The sequence below is a fragment of the Lynx rufus genome, unplaced genomic scaffold (assembly GCF_022079265.1).
Source record: "Lynx rufus isolate CCGP_SWC_20201006 ecotype Redwood Valley unplaced genomic scaffold, mLynRuf1.p SCAF_19, whole genome shotgun sequence".
In the NCBI taxonomy this organism is placed as follows: Eukaryota; Metazoa; Chordata; class Mammalia; order Carnivora; family Felidae; genus Lynx; species Lynx rufus.
Window position 1 is genome coordinate 26907010 of NW_025814833.1, and position 23496 is coordinate 26930505.

General features: G+C 43.2%; 1 protein-coding gene across 4 annotated transcripts in view; it reads right to left on the reverse strand.

Annotated features, from left to right (window-relative positions):
• Nucleotides 1-23496, reverse strand: part of GPC3 (glypican 3) — a 424445-nt gene that overhangs the window by 185834 nt on the left and 215115 nt on the right. For 3 of the 4 annotated variants that reach the window (XM_047082089.1, XM_047082088.1, XM_047082087.1), the window contains one exon: nt 12256-12950. In XM_047082089.1, coding sequence (XP_046938045.1) covers nt 12256-12950 — 695 coding nt within the window. Of the gene's footprint in view, nt 1-3722; nt 3747-12251; nt 12951-23496 lie in introns of all 4 variants that reach the window. The other variant, XM_047082086.1, reaches the window with a different exon arrangement.

The following is a 23496-nucleotide window of genomic DNA, read 5'->3' on the forward strand; positions in this document are numbered from 1 at the left end:
TTATAGATGAAGCACCCAAGACTCAGGGAGATTATGCACTATGCCCAGGGTCACTAAGATAAGGAACGGCTGAGCAGAGATTTACATCTGAACTCCTGAAGCCCGCGTTCTTTCTACTACATCACACGACCTTTTCTTACTCTGCTCCTTGCAACACCATGCCGGCCCATTCCCGTGCCGGGTATCGACTCAGCTTTCCATCTCAAAAGCTTAGCTCCTAAAAATCTCTTATGGTGCTATTAAAAATGAATGTTTGTTGTAATTTGTTATTCCTGGTATCTCGAAGGCTCGTTGGTCAACGATAACCAGAGCTGAGACAATTCTGAATGGGGCTTTTCGCAGCGGAGCAGTTTGAATTATGCATTAATTTTTTTTTTTTTTTAATCAATGGCTAACAGATTCAGAAGAAATGGTCGGGGAGGAAACGGACTTTAAAACTTGATAAACACAGATGTGTGAGGGAAATGTTTCCACCAGTGCGTATTCTTTCACCCTCTGTGATCTGGGGCTTGTTAACATCCTTTTCATCCTGGAAGGAAATCTAACATGCATCCTGTAGCTTCTTTCTGTCAAGTTTGATTATGCCAAGTTATCACAATTATTGCTTTATTTTTAATCAGAATAAGGACACTAATTGAGCGTCTTCTTTGGTCTAGAAGATTTGTGAAGAGACCGTTCAAAGGTGATGTAAAGTGCTCATGATTGTAAACAAAATCTGCTAGAAGGTTGCTACAGTGAAGAAACCCATTAATTTTACATTAAGAATTTGTTAAGGGGAATGGGACAATTGAGTACATCAGGAATACCGTTACCACAGAACTCCTTCCATGTTTGGAAAGAGATCATTAACAGGGTTTAATGCATCATAAGAAAACCACAGAGCTTGGTGTTTCACTATTTACTGGATTTCTGATCTGAAAGGGGGAAAATGTAGGTGCCATATATTTTTTTAAGCATATTTTAGACCTAAGCTCATCAAGAGTGGATTGTTGTTGTGGTTGTTGTTGTTGTTGTTGTTTAAAGAAAAGGTAAATGGAATAGCCCTTGATCCTGGGGGATGTCTGGGCTCCAAGCAGATTCCGAAGACTCTCACTAGGATTAACACGAGTGTGAGGAAGAAGACAAGTTAAGCCCACTGGAAGTGTCCATTGCTATTCTCAAGGCCGCGTGGAGGAAACGGGATGCGTAGTAACTGAGAGAGACCCTTGGCAACTTCCTGGTTCTCCATTTGGCCTCCTGTCCACCAGGTCAGCTTGGGCCTACCTGCAGAGGGAGCCGGCCTTCACCTCCTTGTTCTGAGACCGGGTCTCATCCTGGGCAAGAGATGAGCCCCAGGAGCCCCTGCAGTGGAGAGCGGCTGAAGCAGCCCTGGGGCTGACTCCCACTTTCAAGTCTCCCTGCCTCAGTTCTTTAACCTGGAAAATGGCACTAATCAGAATCCCATTAAATGAGTCAACTCACGCAAAGAGCTTGCTACTCTGCGTGGCACACAGCAAGCGCTTCACGATCACTCTCATCACCGCTATCCTCTCCCTCGGACAGATTAAATTACTTCTCCAAGGTCACTTCCTGTGGTGGGACAAGGTGGGCCGCACGTCACTATTCTGATTCCTGGGCTGATGCTATTTCCCCTGCACAAGCACAGCGGGTGATTTCAGAAGCATGAAAAGGTCCCACATCCACTTCGATAACTTCCTCCTCCACCTGCGTCACAGTGACTAAGATCTGGATCCTTGATGACCTCCTTGAAGTGTTTTCTGGTGATATATAATTTTGCTAAGTGAAGTGAGTTCGCTTCTCCGGAGAGGGAACACATTACAGAATAAGAAGCAGCAGAAACGGGCTTCCTGGGATGACTAAACCATGATTAAACATCATCACTGTAAACCAACTACAGGGACTAAGTGAACAAGACACCGAACAAGGCAGAGGTGGGGGACAGACAGCCAGAAAAAAAAAATAATAATAAAGGGCAAAAGTCTCTCTAAAGAGTTTAGAGGAAGTCCTTCACAAACACTATGCTCTTAGGTTTCATCCATGAACCCGAACCTCAAACGTACATCCGACTATTAACAACTTTCTAGAAGCATAAGAGAAATGCACACCCAGAACTCAGAAATATGTATATGTTGATGAGTCCATTTCCATGCCAAATCAATCCCCTTGAGCTCTAGTTTATGAGATTTAATGACAAAAATAATTCAGAGTGTGGGCTTGAGTTAGAAAAAGAGGAGTTCATCTATTAACCACATAAGAATTCCAAGAATGACTTTCAAAAATCGTACATATAATTTTTTTTCTTTAAAAAAAGATAGCACATTAACTTCAAGCAGTGCCTGGGCTGCATATTTTATGAGGTTTATTTGTACCGCGTATCTTTGATGGGCTCTATTTGTGGCTGAAAGTACAAACATACTGATTACAATCACTCTTCCCTACATTTAGGAACAAAATTAATTATCTGCAAAAAGCAGCCAGGCTTAGATAGATTCTCAGTCAGTAAATGATAATAGACGGCGCCCAAATATAATGACTCCGTTTCCTACTTTATCTGTTTTAGGCATTCTGAGTGGAATGAAAAAAGGAAAAATTAATTCACTTTCTGAATATTCTTCAGGAAGGACTTGAATTGGCTAATAAGAAGAGAGCACCAACCCTCCCACAGCCCCCACCCCCAGATGAAATACCCAACACCCCTGCTGGATTATGCACTTCCCAAAGGGGCATTTTTTTTTTTTTTTGGTTTTCTAGCTTCCGGCATTGCTTTTATTTGTTTCTGTTTTACATTATATAGTAATTTATTTGAATGATATGGTTAATATTTCTACAAGTATTGTTTTACTAGCTGTTTTATAATATACTTACCCATTGCTGTATTTGAAATGGTTTATATATTAATTCCACAGTTGTTTTTTTTTTTTTTTTTAATTTTACGAAATCTTTTTTTTACAGTGTTATTGAGGTGGATTTGGGGACTTCTGTAATTCTCCCGTGTCAAGTGTACAATGTAACGATTTTTATGAAATTGACTCAGTCGTGCCACCGTTGCCACAAACCAGTTGTAGAACATTCCGTCACCCCAGTAAGATCCTTCGTGCCCATTCCGGCATTGCTTTTGAGAAGTCTGATGAATTCGGAACCCCAAACACCCCGGGGGACGTTTTAAAAGGACATTAAGAGGTCTGCGCTTGCACCGAAACAAAGGTTGTTTGTCTTACCCTGTTAGCATTCCCCCCAACAAGGAAAGGACTGGCAAACTGGGAGCCCCAGTACATGCCCGGGATCAGCACTCAGAAGACTGTGGCTGCTGGCAATCGTGAAGTCTGTATTTTATCTCACAAAAGCTGCAGCATGCTAGAAGAAATCTGCCCCAATTCCCTCATCTTGGCCTTTTTTGTGAAACCCTTTATTACAGCAACATTATAACCACCCTCACCTGAGGAAATTGCTGTACTACAAGTGGAACTTCATTTAAAAGTGCTTCTGTGGCGTTTGAAATATGTTTTCAATTTTCCAGGTGGGGGTGGGGAGGCTGCCTGGTGAGAAACGGTCCCAGTCGAAAGCATGCGTCGCCGGAGACCCTCAGCAAGGTAGCAAAAATGCACAAGCGTGGGGGGTGAGGGGGCCCAGGTTACCTGTGGGGGTGCTGCCGTGAGGACATGAGTAACCTTATTCCAAGTGGGGAGACAGGAATCACAGAGGAATCACGCTGTGTACATGACGCCATGTTTTCTGAGGCGTTTCGGCTTTGCAAGGGAGAGAGCAAGTAGCCGGGGGCTTTTGTGCCCTCACCAGGGAGGAGGCTGCTTTCACTGGACTCTTGATTCCCTGGCCACTCAACACAGAGAAGGCATTTTCATGGACTCCCTCACTGTCAGCGCTGGGAGCACAAAGATTCTCAGAATATCACAGCATGGCATGATCTTTGTGGACTTCTGCCCGCTTGGCCAACTTTTCCTGACCTTCTAACCTTTTCAGATATACTCTGAGGACTAATCAGTCCTCCACATAACTCCTGGTGTGTGATAACCACCTTAGAAGTGCAGTGAAAGAGAAAACTTCACTCAGCCGAGCCAGTTAGCAATACAAAACCCCCAACCCCGGCCAAGCAAGAAAAGAAATGAAGGCACGGGGACCGAAAGAGAGGGCGGCGGAGTAGGAGCTGAAGGCCCAGAGCAGCAGGGTTTACTCCTAATCAGACGCGACAGTCAGGGGCCCCTTTCATACTTCCGTTTTAAAGTATTCTCTCAAGAGCTGAGAAAGCTGCCACTGTTTTTTGTCTTTGGGCATGCCAACACGTGGCACATGGCCACGCCTTTGGGCCAACCGGTCAGGGCTGAGCTTGGTGTCTTCCACGCTTTCTAATTTCCTTGCTTGATCCCCCGAAAGCATTGTGAACTTGGGAGGTTCTTGCAGCCATCCGAGTTCGGGGGATCCTGTGTTGCCAGTGTTCCCTGGGTCCCTTGGGTTTGTGCGTGTCTTACAAACGGAGGCACTTTTGCCCCACGCTCGTTTCCAAGTATCTTTGAATAGTGAACGGCCTTGGAAGACAGAGATAGTGCCTCCCTTCAGAGAAGAGAGCAGGCAGACTCACTACGTATTATCAAAGATCCGAGTTCCCTGAGCTCAAGGCTCTGCTCCTGGAGTGCGACTCACCGTGGGCAGAACTCATCTGGCCCTCCTTGCCTTACCCCATGGGAGTCGGGGCTCGGGGATCAGGTACGGGCGCGGGTACGACCTCTACTGCTCTAAGAAACAAACTGTCCTTCATCTCTGAGCCAGGGAGTCTCACGTCTTCAGCCATGAAACTGTGGCCCGCGAACTTGTTCGCTTGCGATCAGGGTAAAGATCTTTCACAGTTCTCGGGGACATGTTCTGGCTCCACCAGTCCACAGACCACAGAAAGGAAAAACTTCTTTCTCAAGGCTCAGAACATAAAGGACGGCTGGTAATCATGCGGCCACTTCTTGCCAAGGCAAAGGCATGTAATTCCAGATTCGTGCAGGGCCCCCGTAATTTCCGAATATGAGCCATAATATATATAATTTCAGGATGGAGCATTTAAAAAAGCCTCCCCTGTGTGACCACCGTTTGAAACGCGCCCTGAAATTAACACGTAGTGCCTAAAAGTGCCGCCAAGTTTTTCCTTTGTATGCTTCTCTTCAATAAGGAGGTAATCTACGTTTCAAAACTATATGTTTTCCCCCATGGGAGGCACTCAAGCTATTTTTATCGTGCGTGAAGAAAGAATGGCAGCCTGTAAACATTTTTGTCTTTCCAGAAATGGACCTCATGCAAATGAAGTTGCTTACCACAGTTTGAGAGGCTGACCTGTAGACGCTAATTAGGTAGTGAGTCATTTACTTGTTTTTATCACTTTGAAATCACTTTGTACTGAAAACAGCTTGTATGAATTCAGACAAGGTATCTCTATCTGAGACTGAAAAATGAAAGTCCAAAGTGATAGCTTCAAGAGAGAAGCACTGACACCCTGACACCTGAGAAATAACCTCAGCCTTCAAAGCCGAGACGAAGGGAGGGCTAATCTTGGAAATTCTGATGAGTTACAGTCAGTCACACAGACAGCAAAATATAAGAATTTGATAGAGTGAATTATTGGTGAGGATCAACAGAGAATCTTCCCCAGAGCTTCCTAGCCCACATAAATACTGACTTCACCAAAGAGATCTTCCAGAAATTCTAGCAAAGGAAATGGACGTATTGGATACCAGAGTATGTTACGTTCTCATCACACAACGTTACTGCTAAGGAAACTCCGTAACGGAGACCCGCGAAGGTCCAGAATCAAAGCAAATGCATTAAAAACCATCTGTTGGTCTAATGGACAGATTCCAAACATTGCAATGGGAAAATAAACTATTCCTCACCACTGGCACTGCTCATATAGATTCTAGGCAAAGTCATTTCGCTGTGTGACTGGCTCTTTCATTACCCACGCACACATTCCTTCTTCCCCTAGAAACTACTCTGTGCCTTTAAGTGGTATGAAGAATAAAACTCTCATGCCTTTTGGTACTTCATTGGGAAATACTATACAGCAAGGGTCTCCAAGGAGGGAGAATGAATTCAAACACCATGCAGCTGGAAAAACAGCAGAGAGTAATACAGGATATTAAATAAGATAGTAAGAACCTAGTTAGCCTGTGTTCAGGGAAGGAAGACGCTGGGGAAGACAGAGGTGAAGCATTTGACAGAGCGAGAGAGTAAACTGTTAAAAGCATGAGCTTTGGAGTCCGGCATATCTGGCTTTGAGTGTCAGCTTTGCTACCTGCTAGCTGAGTGACCCCTGAGAGCAGCAACAGAATCACCACCATCTCTCCATCCCTCCTTGCAACCCCCGGCATCTATCATAGTGCCCCCACAACTGGATGTTCATTAATGTTTCCCGAAATGAGTCCTAGCTCAGATCATACTAAAATAAATATCACGATGAGGAACGACAGGGACAAAGAGTGGTGGTAGGAAAGGTTGCAGTTCTGCCCGACGTTCAGTTGAGTCATAGAATAAGCTAAGGTAATGAACTCGTGGGAGAGGAAACACTAATGCTGAGACATTCTGAGATGAATCAATAAAGAAAGTACATGAGAACAAATGGAAAACTAAAAGCGCAAACAGTCATGTGAGTATATGTCAGCAATGACTATGGGGGTGGGGCACAGAAAGTAAATGAAATCATAGAAACTTTGGGGACAATTTCTGGGAGAGCAGTAAACATACAAGATGCTGATTATTAACCACTGAATAAATGGATGTGAAATGTACAATGGCTATGCCTATAATCCACACACACGTATGTGGTAATGACAATCAAAATGGTTTCAGAATAAAAACAATTGCATTTTTAAAAGCAGGTTGTGGACTGAGAACAAACTGAGGGTTGATGGGGGGTGGGAGGGAGGGGAGGGTGGGTGATGGGTATTGAAGAGGGCATTTTTTGGGATGAGCACTGGGTGTTGTATGGAAACCAATTGACAGTAAATTTCATAAAAAAATAAATAAATAAAATAAAAGCAGGTTGTGGTTGGGGCGCCTGGGTGGCTCAGTAGGTTAAATGTCTGACTCTTGATTTCAGCTCAGGTCATGCGTAATCTCACGGTTCGTGGGATTGAGCCCCTCTTTGGGTTCTGCGCTGGGCACAGAGCCTACTTGGGATTCTCTCTCTGCCCCTCCCCTGCTCTCTCTCTCTTTCAAAATAAATAAACATTTTTAAAAATAAATAAATAAAAGAAGGTTGTGACATTTGACAGTGTGGGTGTAGTGCAACAACAATGTTGAAAATACATGCATTGATAACTGTACATACTTGTATTTGCTTCAGGGTGAAAGACGTGGAATTCAATAATGTGCTGGTAAATTTAACAGTGATGCTCCCACCCAAGTACTATTATAAACCTACTCGATGCTCACTTGGGGCCATGATATTTAACCTAGTTCACAAATGTAGATAGAGTCAAGATGGATCTCTTTACAGTCCCATCATTAAAACCTTCTTGGACTTTTCAGTACAAATGTTCTGTCTCCTTCCCTCCCTCTCAACTTTCTTTCTTGATCTCTGTCTCTCTCTCTCTCATGCGCATGCACACACACACACACACACACACACACACATTTTCACACAATATTTTATTCATCTCTTTGGACTAAAATGACATGAAACATCCTGGCACTTAAAAATAAATTTAAGAAGAACTCACTGTCCATTTGGCACTTAGGAAAATCCAGTAAAAAGAGTACCGGACTGGGTTTGAGCAAGTACCTGCCACGTGTCTTGAACTCTGCCAGGTACTTTGAACCTATCTTTCAATTAATCTCCATATATCAACCCTATTTTATAGATGAGGAATCTGAGGTCCTAGCTTTGCCATTAGCCATCATTCACTCCCAATCTCTGGGCCTTACCTTATGCTTCAAACAAGGTGGCTGGATTTGTTCCCAGAGGAGTATCAGAATCAACTGGGGCACTTTTTTAAAAAAAATAATTTTAATGTAATGTCTATTCCCAACATGGGGCTCGAACTTACAACCCTGAGATCAACAGTCGCATGCTCTACAGACTGAGCCAGCTAGGTGCCCCTGGGCACTTTTAAAATGACAAATTCTGGGGCGCCTGGGTCACTCAGTCGGTTAAGCGTCCGACTTCGGCTGGGGTCTTGATCTCACAGTTCGCGAGTTCAATCCCCATATCAGGCTCTGTGCCGACAGCTCAGAGCCTGGAGCCTGCTTCAGATTCTGTGTCTCCCTCTCTCTCTGCCCCTCCCCCACTCACGCTGGGTCACTCTCTCAAAAGTAAACATTAAAAAAAAAAATAAAATGACAAACTCTATGACTAATTCTCCAGCCTCTCCACAGACCTATGGCATCTACCCCCAGGGGTAGACTCTGGGAATCTAACAAGTTGCCCAGGTGATAGTGATGATGAACCAAGTTTGGGAACCAGACGGTTACCACCTCTGGGAGGGCTGACAACGAGAACACCCCATTCAATCCCATGCCTCCACTTGGTATTTGGAGGAAACGAAAACTATCTTAGGGAAAACTAAAGCACTAACAGGCCATACTTAACAAAAATTCAACAGCGCCCTGTTCACTTAGAAGACCACCATGTGCCTTGTAATCGGGCGTAAATGGTAGCCAGCAAAACAACTGTGCAAAGTCCCTGTACGGCGGACCTCACGGCACGGCTTGGAGCTAGCCGAAAAGGTTGTCCCAACAGAGCTCAGGAAGAGCATATTTTCAAAGAGGTCTCTCACCACAGCCTAACCTCAAACAGGACAGACTGGCAGGATTTTACATTTTATCACAACAGGAAGGTGAGGGTGCTGTAGCAGAACCTCATTAATGCTTTGGTTTTAAATCGGCTTTTGCTTTGGGGCATTCTGCGGGTTTGTTAACATGAATGGAGTTCAGCAGTCTACCCAGCCCTCACTTCCCCTCCCCCCTCCCCCACGCCCCCCCCACCCGCAAATAGCCCAGCCCCTTTCTGGCTGGTACAGAATATGGGCTGGATCGCACCTGGCCAACGATTCCCCCACCCCCACCATTTAGGATATATTACTTAGAGTTGGTGGTCATAAAACAGTAACAAGGCAGAGTTTACATACGCTTGCTGTTCTAGTTCAGGCATTCCCTGGGGAAGGCCGACTTCACACTCTCATAACCAGCTGGGAGCTGGGAGCTGGGAGCAATCAGACCCTTAATGGCCAAAACAGAAAGGGACTGCATCACTGAGCACCTCTGGACAGCCAAGCCTTTCCTTCCTGAACGATAATGACATGACATGTACTCCCCCAGCATGCACACACATTTGCCTGTGTGCGTGTGCATGTGCGTGTGCACATGCCCCCCCCCCACGCATGTGTGCAACTAAAATACAGCAGGTTTGGCACCCTGAAATAACTATCCAATTGAAGTTCATGATGACTTTGCAAAATCGTTACGGCGCTTTTACACTTGATCTTAGCCAAAAGGCCGAGAAGCGATCGTTATGGCGATTTTAGAATGAAAGTTTGGAGGGTCTAACGGGAGACAGACTGGCATGGTGGGAATAGGGAGTGCTAGCAGCAGAAGACCTAGGATTCTAGTCCCTCTGGCTCTTCAGTTAATTACATAACTTTGGACCAGCTTCTCTAAACTTGATTTCTTCATTTGTAAATCAATGGGATTGGACTAGCTAATCTCTCATGGCCCCTTCCACCACTCACATTATGGTGAAATGCTCAGGATGGTGAAATTTATTCAGTTACACACCTGTCCATCAACTAGACTCGACCTTTTCAAGACTTAAGAACTGCGTCTTGGGGCGCCTGGGTGGCGCAGTCAGTTAAGCGTCCGACTTCAGCCAGGTCACAATCTCACGGTCCGGGAGTTCGAGCCCCGCATCAGGCTCTGGGCTGATGGCTCAGAGCCTGGAGCCTGTTTCGGATTCTGTGTCTCCCTCTCTCTCTGCCCCTCCCCCATTCATGCTCTGTCTCTCTCTGTCCCAAAAATAAACGTTGAAAAAAAAAATTTTTTTTAAATAAAAAAAATAAATAAAAAAAAAAAAAAGAACTGCGTCTTGGGTAACTGTGAATACCCAGCACCTGGCAAAGTGCCATGAACAAAGCAGATGCTTAATAAATGTTTACTAAGGGGTGCCTGGGTGGCTCAGTCGGTTGAGTGTCCGACTTCAGCTCAGGTCACGATCTCACGGTCCGTGAGTTCGAGCCCCGCGTCGGGCTCTGGGCTCATGGCTCGGAGCCTGGAGCCTGCTTCCGATTCTGTGTCTCCCTCTCTCTGCCCCTCCCCCGTTCATGCTCTGTCTCTCTCTGTCTCAAAAATAAATAAACGTTAAAAAAAAATTTAAAAGACCTTTAAAAAAAATAAATAAATGTTTACTAAATAAACCTTCATGCCTAGAGCCCAATCACAACAATGCACTTAACCCCTTAGCAGTTCCCCACCCCACTTTTGTGTCTAAAAGCACTTGACGAGAACACATGTTTTTAAGATTAATTATGTCGCTGTGAAGCGACCAATATCAGAGTCAACTTTTACACATCCCCAAACCCTGTCTTGAACGTTGTCTCATTTTTCCTCTTATTAAAGACATTTCCACACCCTGGCCCCCTTGCTTTGTGTCTGACACGCAGGGGGCCCTCAAGCACTAGCAGGCGGGTGAGTTTTCGGACACATCCACTTGTCATTTTTCCAGTTCTGTAAGATTTACTGTTGCATAAGGCCCCAGAATCTGGCCTCGAATTATAAAGCAGTCAAGGAAATAATTAGCCACTGAAGAACACGATCGCTAGATAGGACATTTCTGCTCGTTTTACTATAAAATATTTTCTCAGTAAACGTGTTTTAAATGGCTAACGTTGTGAATGGGGCAATTAGAGCAGCTGCGTGAGTAGCCGTGCTGCGGCGTGCATCATTTCCGTCCTCCTTCCCAGTTTAATTCACCCAAGAAACCAATTACGCCTATCGCTTTGAAATTCCCGAGTTCAAAGATGGACTGAAGGGCCCGGTCTGCCCTCCGCATTCTGGGTAACCAACGGCCGAGAGTCCGAGGCAGTCTCACCGTCTAGAAGCTAAGAGCACGCGTCAACCAAGCCAGCCAAACCTGGGTTTGAATCCCAGTTCCCCCACCTCAATTTAACAGCTTTGAGATCCCGGACAAGGTATTTAACTTCTGTTTTAAGTTTATGGATTTACTTTGAGAGGTTCTAACACTAGAACCTGTTTTGTGGATTACCGTGAAACTGTCAGGTGAACTGGCCAGCAGAGCACCTGGGATGTAGTTGGACTTCGACAGTGGCAGCAGATTACCGGATTTTGCCACCTCCTTCTACGAAGCTGGCAGCATTCAGGAATCGGTCACGACCACCTCAGTGGGATGTGCTGGGAGCTCTTGGCTGTATGTTCTGCTCCACCTTGAAAAGTGGGTGCGTCCCACGGTTCTGAACGTGTGCACTCTGGGCCCGCTGTCAGAACCGTCCCACCCCCATCACAAAGCCCATCCGAACAGGGTTAGACTGGTGTAACCGAGGTCATGGAAACAACTGCTGGAAAACGTGGACGTTTTGCCTCGCTTACATTCTCATGTAGGGTCAGTTAGTGGGTTCTGGCTGGGCCTCTTGTGTTTAAAGTCACGACTCAAAAGGGTCATGTGATAGACACAATTAAGAGCCCGAGAGTGAAATAAGAATCCGAAACATTGGTGATAACCTCATCGAAGGCAAACCCGATCAACTGCTGAATCACAGCTCTTCCACTAACTAGAGCTGGGTGCCCTTGGGTAAGTTATAGTTTCACTGAGCTTCAGTTTCCCCACTTGTGAAATGGAGGTAATGTGCCTGCCTCCCAGGGTTGTCACGAGGATTGCAATGACTGACAACAGTGGGAATAATAGCTTATATTTACTGAAGACTTACCGTGTACCACGCATACGCTAAACGCGCTAACGTGTTATTCCCTATGAAGAAGATATCCTTTTTAACCTCATTTTACGAGTCAGCAATACGAGGCCCACAAAGATAAGAAGATCCACCCGAGTTCCCACGGCAACCAAGGAGATGCAGCCAAAATGCAAAGCCAGGCACTAGGACTCGGTAGCCTGTGAGATCGTGCAGCCCCTCTATCATCTCTGCCCACCCCCCTGATCCTCCCCGCATTTCTCTCCATCGGCACCTGCTGCTGGCCAGGCTGCCACACCCTCATCGGACCCAATTCCTCAGAAAACTGTAGACTGGTACTCACGGTGGTGGTCAGCTTTCCTCCATTCTTCTGGACATATTGGATGGAATCGTGGATCGTTGAAAAGAGCCCAAGCAGCACATTCTCCATGTCGTAGATTCTGTACACGCCATTCACCAGTTCTTCCAGAGACAGAATGTATTCTCTCCAGTACTTGTCAATCTCCACCACGCCTGCCATACAGCCTTGCATGACCACATTGCAGTAGCCACCGCAAGGCTTAACCATCATCAGTCCCTGGCAGTAAGAGCAGTACCACATCCTGGTGAGCATCCGGCCACAGTCTTTACTGAACTTCAGATGATCAGTTGTGTTGATCACCTCAATTCCGAGATTCAGGGCCTGGAGGAAGATCCGGGTGACCTGCAGCGACTTGGAAACCTGGGTCATAATAAGCTTGGGGAAATTCCCAAAGACTTTCAGGTCACGCCTTGCCCCTCGGAGGCACTCGTTGATGTCCGAGGTCGACTCAGGCAGGCCGGGGCTCATGAGCTGGGTATAGATGACCGGAAACAGGCTGTCAAACAAATCGTTGACCATGTCGTCGACATTGATGTCAGAACCCAGGATATAGAGAGACACGTCGGTGAAAAATTCACCCACAAACTCAAAAGCTTGCGGGGTCAGGCTCGGATAGTTGTTCTTAAACATGGCGTTGGTGTAATTCTTGGCGTGGCGAACAACAATTTCAAAGGCCTCTGTAAAATAAGAGATATAGAAATGCCCACAAATTAAAGCATGAAAACCCGGGGCGTAATTGAATTTGAGATTTCTCTATCGCTGTGGTGATTAAAGTCCCGCTTGCCTTAAATAATTGACTCATATTCATTTCTGGCATTGCCTCTACTCCTGCGGTTGTCTGCTCCTATAAATCAATTTTCCTTTCTGAACATGAAGTCCAAACTCTGATGTGCACATAAATTCTTAAACACACAAATTGTATTTCAAATGACAAAAGCCAGGATTCGGTTAACGTTTCGGCTTCTCATGAAAATATTGATTAAAAATTGGCTAAATGAGAAGTTATTTCTCTTTCTCTCACTGATTTATTCAGTTACAAAGAAAATGTACTTCAAGACATTTCATTTTTAGACAGAGACAAATATTTGACAACAAACCATATACTTTATAAACTCCCATAACAATTTCAGCCTGTTCAGCCCTGGAGGAGAGAGGCAAGTTCTTAGCCAAGAATAAAAGCTATCACGAATTTAATTATTTTGGGTAGGTTTTCTCCAGGTAACTTTAAGGGAGTATCTGATGTACTGCCAGACCTAGAAAATGGAATTTATCCCCAAAATGGGTATCTGCATGGGAAAAAACAATCCATGCCCTTATCTATACATTTGATATTGCAAATAACACCTCTGGTATTTGCAAGCTGAACGTTTGGAAGGATAAGTACTGAGCTTCCTTGGTAAAGTTTGCCTTCCACGTGGCTTGGAAGCCTTACATACTGTACAGAGACCATGAATTCGGGATTACATCTGCTGCCCCTCCCCCTTGGCATAAGGCCCAATTAGTGTCACTGGTTTGAGAAAGAGCGTGGTAAAGTCACCATCTCATTTTCTCCAAACTGAAACACGCCAGACACAGATGATCTCAAATAATCAGAGTTCCGCATTTATAGGAGGGAAGGGATAACAGCCATAACGATGGGACTTTCACAAAATAAGACCGAGTTTAAAAACAAACAAAAATAACCAAGTTTCCGGAGACATTTACAATTAACCTACTACTTTCTTTCACTCCTTCCAAAGCGCAAAGGTCCATGACAGATGTAGTCTAAATGATGCCAATTCACGAGCCTTGAAAAAGCACATTATTAATACTTTCACACTACTAGACAGACGGTACTCCACCAGCTCCTTGGGATTACTTAGTCCGACATCTCAGTCACCTGCGGCGGAAGTGGGCTCCAGGTTGTGCCACCGCCATCCGCCCCAGATCCCTCACAGGGTAGAACATGCTTGCTAGATTCTTCCCTCGGGCTCATGACACGCCCAGCCACGGTGAGCAGACGCCAGTGTAATTCCGCTGGGCTTCCAAGCCCACTTGCGAAAGCTAATCGTCATTTCCATCAACTGCTCATTTGTTCGTCTTGGTTTGTTTCGTTTAGAACGTTAAGCGATGCCTGGAAAGGTGATCCACTTTACAGCAATTTCTTCCCAACCCCACAAGCTACTTTATTCTCAATCCTTGAGTCTAAAGGTTGAACGAGGCCATGAGGCCAAGAGATCACCCGGCGCAATACAAAGGACCAGTGAGTGAATTCTTTGAAATCATCAGAAATTCGGAGATTTAAAACTCTCCATTCATTTTAATTTCAGCTACCTATCATTTAATGTATCCTAGGCTCTGTGTGAGGTGTCGGGAATATGTTAAGTGCTGGGTGGTTGGAGATAAATGATATCCCATCCTTGTCTTAGTCTTATAAGTGCTCACAAGCTGTATGGTGCATACAAAGCATTTCCGAGAATATGATAATATCTACATTCTACAAAAATCTTCCGAATCTGATACTGTGGTCCCCATTTTATAGATGATGGAACTGATGCTCAGCAGAGTTTAAGCACTTCCCTCGGGTCCCATAGCTGCAAAGTAGTAGCCAGCTCAGACTAGGGCCTCCCAGCACTGGTTACACTCTAGCTGCCCTCAGCCCGACGGCCAACACACATATCCTCAAAATTCTTTGTAGAAAGTTAACTTCTTTTTAAGCTCATTATTTTCCCATTGGTTTCTCCTCTCCAGATGGAAGTGTTATTTGAAGGAATTGCAGCCCAAAGACCCACAAAGCAGAGTCATACTTTCACCTTTGCCTTGGGGCAGCACGAGGTAAGGGGGGGAGGACGGCTACTCTAAAATGAACTCTCTACAAGGCAAATCTCGTCTCTAGCACGGTGCATGCGTTCTCTAATGTGTGAGATATAGGGCAGTCTGTTCCATAGACTGTACTGCCAGAACCTTGGTGGTTTTTTTTTTTTTTCTGTTACTAGCACTGCTGGATCAATAGAAAAAGAAAATTACAAAAGATCACGAACTCTTCTGCAGAAAGAATAACAACAATGCATATTGCAGGGGGAAAGGGCTCAGGGTTCACATCTAACCTCCAGCTCACATGTGCTCCCTGCTCTAACTTTCACAGCTCAGAATCCACTTAGCACATCTCTGGGTTGTGCCCAACCCCCTTCCTTCTATATCACAGGACAACAGACCAAACCATAACTGCTCAAGGAAGGCTCCTTGGGGACTTATAGAAACCACCACGAGGTGAAAAGTGACGCTCAGCTTGAGGCTGGCAACTGGAGGTTTCATGAAACGAAGCCAAGGGCTAGAATTACTGCAAGGAAGTTCAGCCCATTGATTTTGGGGGGGGGGGGGGTGGATAGAGGGGGGTCAGATAATAATCCACACTTAAGCTAGGGGGAATTTCCTCTGTCTCCTTCCTGGAAAGAAGCCAGGAGTCATGTCCAGGAAAAGCTGGAACAATGTAAAAATGAGAGGCATAAAGAAAAATTTGGCACTGAACAAAATTATTTTTTTTACAATATATAAAAAGATACGCTGAGTTAATACACATCCCAATATTGCAAGATTTGTAGATGTGCCCATCATTATCCTGGTCACCACTGTTTGGACACACTCTAGTGTTGTCAACATCCTCCTGAAATTATGGTGCTCAAAACGGGACACAATTCTCCAGATGTGGTTTGATACTGAAGTTTGAAATCAGGCCATGATGTCTCTTTAAATGGTTCAATAACTTCTTCAACTAACCACCCCCCCTGCAACCTCTGGACATACAGTCTATCACTGTAGCAAAAGGACCATCTTTACTTTCGGTAATGATGTTTCTGCATTCAGACCCACACAGAAAGAAATGTGTTTTCACGGGCCTTTTCAGTAGAAGGCTGCATGTGTTTAAAAAGGAGATTGTAACTGTGGTTGGAAAAGAGGAACAAGTGAACTTCTGAATTCCCTTCAAGCCCTTAAGAATAGGGCAGCCCCAGGGCGCCTGGGTGGCTCGGTCAGTTATGATCTCTCCGTTTGTGAGTCAAGAATTCCTGCTTGTGATTCTCTCTCTTCCCCCTCCCTCTCTGACCCTCCCCTGTACTCACGCTCTTCCTGTCTCAAAATAAATAAATAAACTTAAAAGAAAGAGAGAGAGAACATGGCAGCCCTTACAGAAGCAGGTTACTTTTTTCAAGGCAGCTTTTCCCACATTGTAAGAATGGCAACTACTTTATAAAAACTCTTTAAATTCATAGCACAAATGCCATAACAAGTTGGATTCAAAACTGTCCTTGTTTTTAAGCATAGGTACTTTATTATTTTTTATTTTTAAATATAATTTATTGTCACATTGGCTTACATACAACGCCCAGTGCTCATCCTAACAGGTGCCCTCCTCAATGCCCATCACCCACTTTCCCCTCTCCCCCACCCGCTATCAACCCTCAGTTTGCTCTCTGTATTTAAGAATCTCTTATGCTTTGCCTCCCTCCCTCTCTGTAACTATTTTTTCCCTTTCCCTTCCCCCATGGTTTTATTTTAAGTTTCTCAAGATCCACATATGAGTGAAAACGTATGATACCTGTCTTCTCTGACCGACTTATTTCACTCAACATAATACCTTCCAGTTCCATCCACATTGCTACAAATGGCATGATTTCATTCTTTCTCATTGCCAAGTAGTATTCCGTTGTGTATATAAACCACATCTTCTTTATCCATTCGTCAGTTGATGGATATTTAGGCTCTTTCCATAACTTGACTATTGTTGAAAGTGCTGCTATAAGTATTGGGGTGCAGGTACCCTTATGCATCAGCACTCCTGTATCCTTTGGGTACATTCCTAGTAGTGCTGTTGCTGGGTCGTAGGGTAGTTCAATTTTTAACTTTTTGAGGACCTTGCATACTGTTTTCCGGAGTGGCTGCACCAGTTTCAAGCATAGGTACTTTAATAGGAAAAGGAAACTAACATTAATGAGGTACCTGCAATGTACATGGAAGGATCTGTGATAAACTTGCTTACACATGTCCTCTCATTGAACTTTAACATAGCCATATGTATTTGGAATTATTTTTATTTGACTGGTGAGGAAACTGAGGCTCAGACAGGTTAAATGGCTTGTACGAGGTAATGCCTCTAATTAAATGTCAGGGCCTGAATCTGAATGTAGGTCAGTTTAACACCACGCCCCTTATTAATTTTACTATATGCATCGCCCTTGAAAACTGGATATTGGGGGGGCTCCTGGGTGGCCCAGTTGGTTCAGCATCTGACTTCGGCTCAGGTCATGATCTTGTGGTCTATGAGTTCAAGCCCCGTGTCAGGCTCTGTGCTGACAGCTCTGAGCCTGGAGCCTGCTTTGGATTCTGTGTCTCCTTCTCTCTCTGTCCCTCCCCCACTGGTGCTCTGTCTGTCTGTCTGTCTGTCTGTCTCTCTCTCTCAAAAACAAATAAACATTAAAAAAAAAAAAAGAAAACTGGATATTGGGAGACTTGTGGTCTTGGCTTGAACATGTAGAGCTTAGAATTCATCACTCCCATCCTCCACAAAAGATAGAAGCTCAACAAACTGAAAATCACCAATTCTTCTTTGACCCATTAAGGGAACTGAGGTCACAGAGCAAACGGCCACCCTGAAATATGGGAAGAGAGGCAAACATAGAAACTCACAGCTGAGATCAGCTTACCTGGAGCAGAAGCCACTGGAGCCATAAACTACTAGGAACATTTTCAGGGTAATTTTGACAAACGCAGGCTGAATGTGGACTTGCTTGACACCTAAAAACTCCTGGGCCCCCAGTATTATGAGCCCCCCCCCCCACTTCCATGGGATTTACCTCCAGAAAACATACAGCATTCTCACGGTGAAGATCTAAGACAAGTCTCTTTGTTTTTCAGGCAGGGGGAGGAAAAAGTAATAATTTAGACATCCACTGCTTTCCAAAGGACACGTTACCAAAGCCTAATATACCTGGTAAAAGGGCAACCAGACAACTCTAGCCCCCTCTAGCTCTCTTGTTCTATTGAAAGGGAGAAAACAAAAGCTGAGATAAACTTATGAAGGTCACAGCCCAAGAATTTAGGCTCACTGAAAGCCTAAGATTAATCATAAGATTATAGAGCACTTCTATTCCCCCCATAATTTACCATGAGAAAGACAAAGACCCTATTTAAGAAGGAGCTATTAGGGAAACCCAAAAACAACTGGTGAGAAAAAAAAATAGAACAAGGAAACTAGAGAAAACTAAAGCCTCTGGCACCGATGGCTACAACAGACATTAAATAGCCCAGCTCCTAGTCAAATTAACATAAAAATTCACACTAAAATCGCAATTACCTTAGTTCCCATTACCCCATATCACGTCTTAGTTTCAACGATCACAGACATGCTCAAAGGTAAGAAAAACAGTCTGAAGAGACAAAGCAAACATCAGAACCATAATCACATACGGCACAGATTCTGGAAATATCAGACAGGGAATTTAAAATAACTATTATCAATATGTTAAGGGCTATAATGAAATAAGTGAACAACGTACAAGAACAGATTGAGTAATGTAAATACAAAGACGGAAACGGTAAGAAATATCAAAATAAAATGTTAGAAATCAAAAACGCAAACAGAAATGAATCAGTGAGCTTAAAGAAATGTCAACAGAAAGTTCCCAAACCAAAATGGAGAGAGAAAAAATAAATAGAAAAGCACACCTAAGAACTGTGAGACAAATTCAAAAGGTGTAAAATCTGTGCCATTGCAATTCCAGGAAGAGAAGAGAGAACAGGAGAAGTATTTGAGGTAATAATGGCCAAAAATTTCACAAAATTCATGACAGACACCATGCACAGGTCCAAGAAGCTCAGAGAGCAAGCAGGTTGAGTATCAAAATGGCTACGTCTAGGTATGTCACACTCAACCTGCAGAAAACCCAAGAGAAAGAGAAAGTCTTCCAAGATGCCGGAGGAAGAAAAATCATCTTACTTATAGTGGAAAAAGCATAAGAATTGTATAAGACAGGGGCGCCTGGGTGGCTCAGCTGGTTATGTGTCCGACTTCAGCTCAGGTCATGATCTCACAGTTTGTGAGTTCGAGCCCCGTGTTGGGCTTGCTGCTGTTGGCACAGAGCCTGCTCCAGATCCTCTGTCCCCTCTCTCTCTGCCCCTCCCCCACTCCTGCTTTGTTTCTCTCTCAAAAGGAAATAAACGTTAATAAAAAAGAATTCTATCGAACATCTTGTCAGAAACCATGCAAGCCAAGAGGGAAGTGAAATATTTAGTGTTGAAAGAAAAAAAACCTCATCAGTGTGGGATTGTTTCCAGCAAAATTATGACTGAAAAAGGAAGGAAAAATAAAGACCATCTCAGACCAACAAAAATGGAAAAAATTTGACACAGTAGACTCGCCTTGCATAAAATGTTAGAAGCAAATTTTCAGTAAATTAATTAGGTCAGAAAATTAGGTCTAGGTAAAGAAAGGAAGAGCATGAGAAAAGGAATAAATAAAGGTAAAATGAAATATTTTACTTTTCTTTTTTGAAAAAATGATCTGGGGCACCCGGATGGCTCAATTGGTTAAGTGTCTAACGCCTGGTTTCGGCTCAAGTCATGATCTCACAGTTCGTGAGATCGAGCTCCGCATCAGGCTCAGCGCTGACAGCGCGGAGCCTGCTTGGGATTTCCCTCTCCTTCTCTCTGTGACCCTTCCTGGCTTGCTCATTCTCTATCTCTCAAAAAAAATAAATAAACAGAAATTAAAAAAAAAATTTGTAAAAATTGATGTAATGGGTAACTTCAAAGCAATAATAGCAACAGTATATTTGGATGTAGGATGTAGATGGAACGGGATGGAGGAATAAGGAATACCCTGTTACAAGGTAAAGTCACTACCAGTGAGGCAACATAGAAGGCAGAAACAAAGAAAAGAAGGTTAAAAACAGCCAAAACAAAGAATAAGCACAATGAGTAGAAAGCAGTTAGAAACACAGTGGATACTAATACAATTACATCACTAATCACTATTTTTTTTTACAGTTTTTTAATGTTTATTTTTAAGAGAGAGAGACAGAGCGAGTGGAGGAGCGTCAGAGAGAGAGAGAGGGAGACACAGAATCCAAAGCAGGCTCCAAGCTCTGAGCTGTCAGCACAGAGCCGGACACGGGGCTCGAACCCACAGACCGTGAGATTATGACCTGAGCCGAAGTCGGAGGCGTAAAGCAACTGAGCCACCCAGGTGCCCCACTAATCACTTTAAATGCGAATGGTTTACATGCACAATTAGGGGCACCTGGCTGGCTCAGTCAGTGGCGCACACAACTATTGATCTCAGGGTTTTAAGTTCAAGTCCCAAGTGAGGTAGAGAGATTACTTAAAAATAACATCTTTAAATATACAAATAGAGGCGCCTGGGTGACTCGGTCAGTTGAGAATCCAACTCTGACTTTGTCTCAGGTCATGATCTCACGGTTCCTGAATCTGAGCCCCGCATCAGGCTCGCTGCTGTCAGCACAGAGCCTTCTTTGGATCCTCTGTCCTCCCCTACCCCTGCCCCTCTCCTGCTTGTGCTCTCTCTCTCTCAAAAATACATACATACATACATACATACATACATACATACACACACACACAAAGTAAAAAAGACTATTAGAGTAAATATAAAAACAAAACCCAACTCTAGATTGTCTACAGAAAACACATCTTAAATATAAAGACAAAAAGGGATAGAGAAAGATATACCATGCTAACACTAAGAAAAAACTGGAATAGCTAAATTAATTTCAGACTAAGCACTTTGGAAGAAGGAGAACTATTAGGGATAAAGGAGTCAATTCTACAAGAAGACATAATCCTTAACATGTATGCATCTACCAACAGAACATCAAAATATGTGAAGCAAAACCAACAGAATTGTAAGAGGAATATACAAATCTACAATTATAGTTGGAGACATCAACATCCCTCTATCAGTAACAAATCTATCAGGCAGATAATTAGTAAGGATACAGATGAACTGAACAGCACTATCAATCAAATAGATCTCATTGACATTTAGGGCACTTCATCCATCTACAGCAAGATATACATTCTTTCCAAGCTCACATAAAACATTCCCCAAGACAGATCACGTTCTGGGCCATAAAATGCATCTTACGCATTTAAAAGCATAGAAATCATACAAAGAACATTCTTAGACCACATGGCTTTAAATTACAAATCAATAACAGAAAGAGAACAGGATAGTATCCAATCATTTGCAAATTAAACAACACACTTCTACATACCACATGGAACAAAAGTCTTAAGAGAAATTTTTAAATATTTTCAACTAAATGAAAATGAAACCAAATACAACTCACTGAAATTGGTGGGATGCAATAAAAAAGAATGAAATCTGGCCATTTGCAACAACACGGATGGAGCTAGAGAGTATAACGCTAAGCAAAATCAGTCAGAGAAAAACAAACACCGTATGATTTCACTCATATGTGGAATTTAAGAAACAAAACAAATGGACAAAGAAAGGGAGAGAGAGAGAGAGAGAGAGAGAGAGAGAGAGAGAAACCAAGAAACAGACACTTAACTATAAAGAACTGATGGTTACCAGAGGAGAGGTGGGTGGGGGAATAGGCGACATAGGTGGAGAGGATCAAGAGGTCACTTGCCATGATGAACAGAGTAGTGTACAGAAATGTGAGTCACTATATATTACACCCAAAACTAATATAACACTGTATGTTAACCATACTGGAAGTAAAATTAAAAGCATAATAAAAACGAAAAAAAGAAATTGGTGGGATGCAGCAAAAGCAGTGCTTAGAGGGAAATTTATAGCATTGAATGCATATATTAGAAAGGAAAAAAAGATCTCAAATCAGTAAGATTTCACCAAAGGAATCTAGAGAAAGAAGAGCAATATCAATCTAAAGCAAGCAGAATAATAAAAATTAGAGCAGCAATCAATGAAATGGAAAACAGAAAATCAATAGAGAAATCCAATGAAACCAAAAGCTAGTTCTTTCAAAAGATCAATGAAATTTAAAAATATCTAGTCAGACTAATCCAAAAAGAGAGAGAGAGGAAAAAAACCCCATAATTTACTAATATGAGAAACAGAAGAGGAGTCATTATTACTGTTCCATAGATATTAAAAGAATACAAACATGATATTTATGAACAACTCTATGGCAACAACCTTGATAAAAAAAAAAAATCGATGAAATGTGCCAACCCCTTGAAAGACAAAACTACCAAAATTTACACAAAGAGAAATCGATAATCTAAACTGGCCTGTATTTATTAAATAAATTGAGTGAGGGGCGCCTGGGTGGCGCAGTCGGTTAAGCGTCCGACTTCAGCCAGGTCATGATCTCGCAGTCCGTGAGTTCGAGCCCCGCGTCAGGCTCTGGGCTGATGGCTCGGAGCCTGGAGCCTGTTTCCGATTCTGTGTCTCCCTCTCTCTCTGCCCCTCCCCCGTTCATGCTCTGTCTCTCTCTGTCCCAAAATTTAAAAAAAAAAAAAAAAAAAAACGTTGAAAAAAAAATAAATTGAGTGAATAAGTAACAACCTTCCAAAAAGAAAGCACCGGGTCTAGATGGTTTCACAGGTGAATTCTACAAAACATTTAAGGAAGAAAGGATACCAATTCTCCACAGTGCCTTCCAGAAAACAGAAGCACAGAGAATGTTTCCTAACTCATTCCATGAGGCCATCCTTACCCTAATACCAACACCAGATAAAGATATTTCAAGAAAGGAATGCTACAGGACAATATCTTTCCTGAACATAAATGCAAAAATCCACAACAGAATTATTAGCAAATCATATCCAGCAAGGTATAAAAAGAATCATAAACCATGACCACGTGGGACTTATTTTGGATATGCAAGTCTGGTTTAACATTCAAAAATCAATTAATGTAACCCATCATATGAATAGGCTAAAAAAGAAAAATCACATGATCGTATCAATAGGTGCAGAAAAAACATTTGCCAAAATCTAACACCATTTATGATAAAAGCCATCAGCAAACGAGAAATAGAGGGGGCCTTTAAAAGCATATCCACAAAAAATTACAGCTAACATTGTACTTAATGGTGAGAAACTGGAGGCTTTCCCTGTGAGATTGGGAACAAGGCAAAGATATCCCTCTCAGCACTCTTATTCAACATTGTATTTAAAGTCCTAGCTAATGCAACAAGGAATTAACAAAATTCTCTGTGAAGTAATAAGCAATTAAAG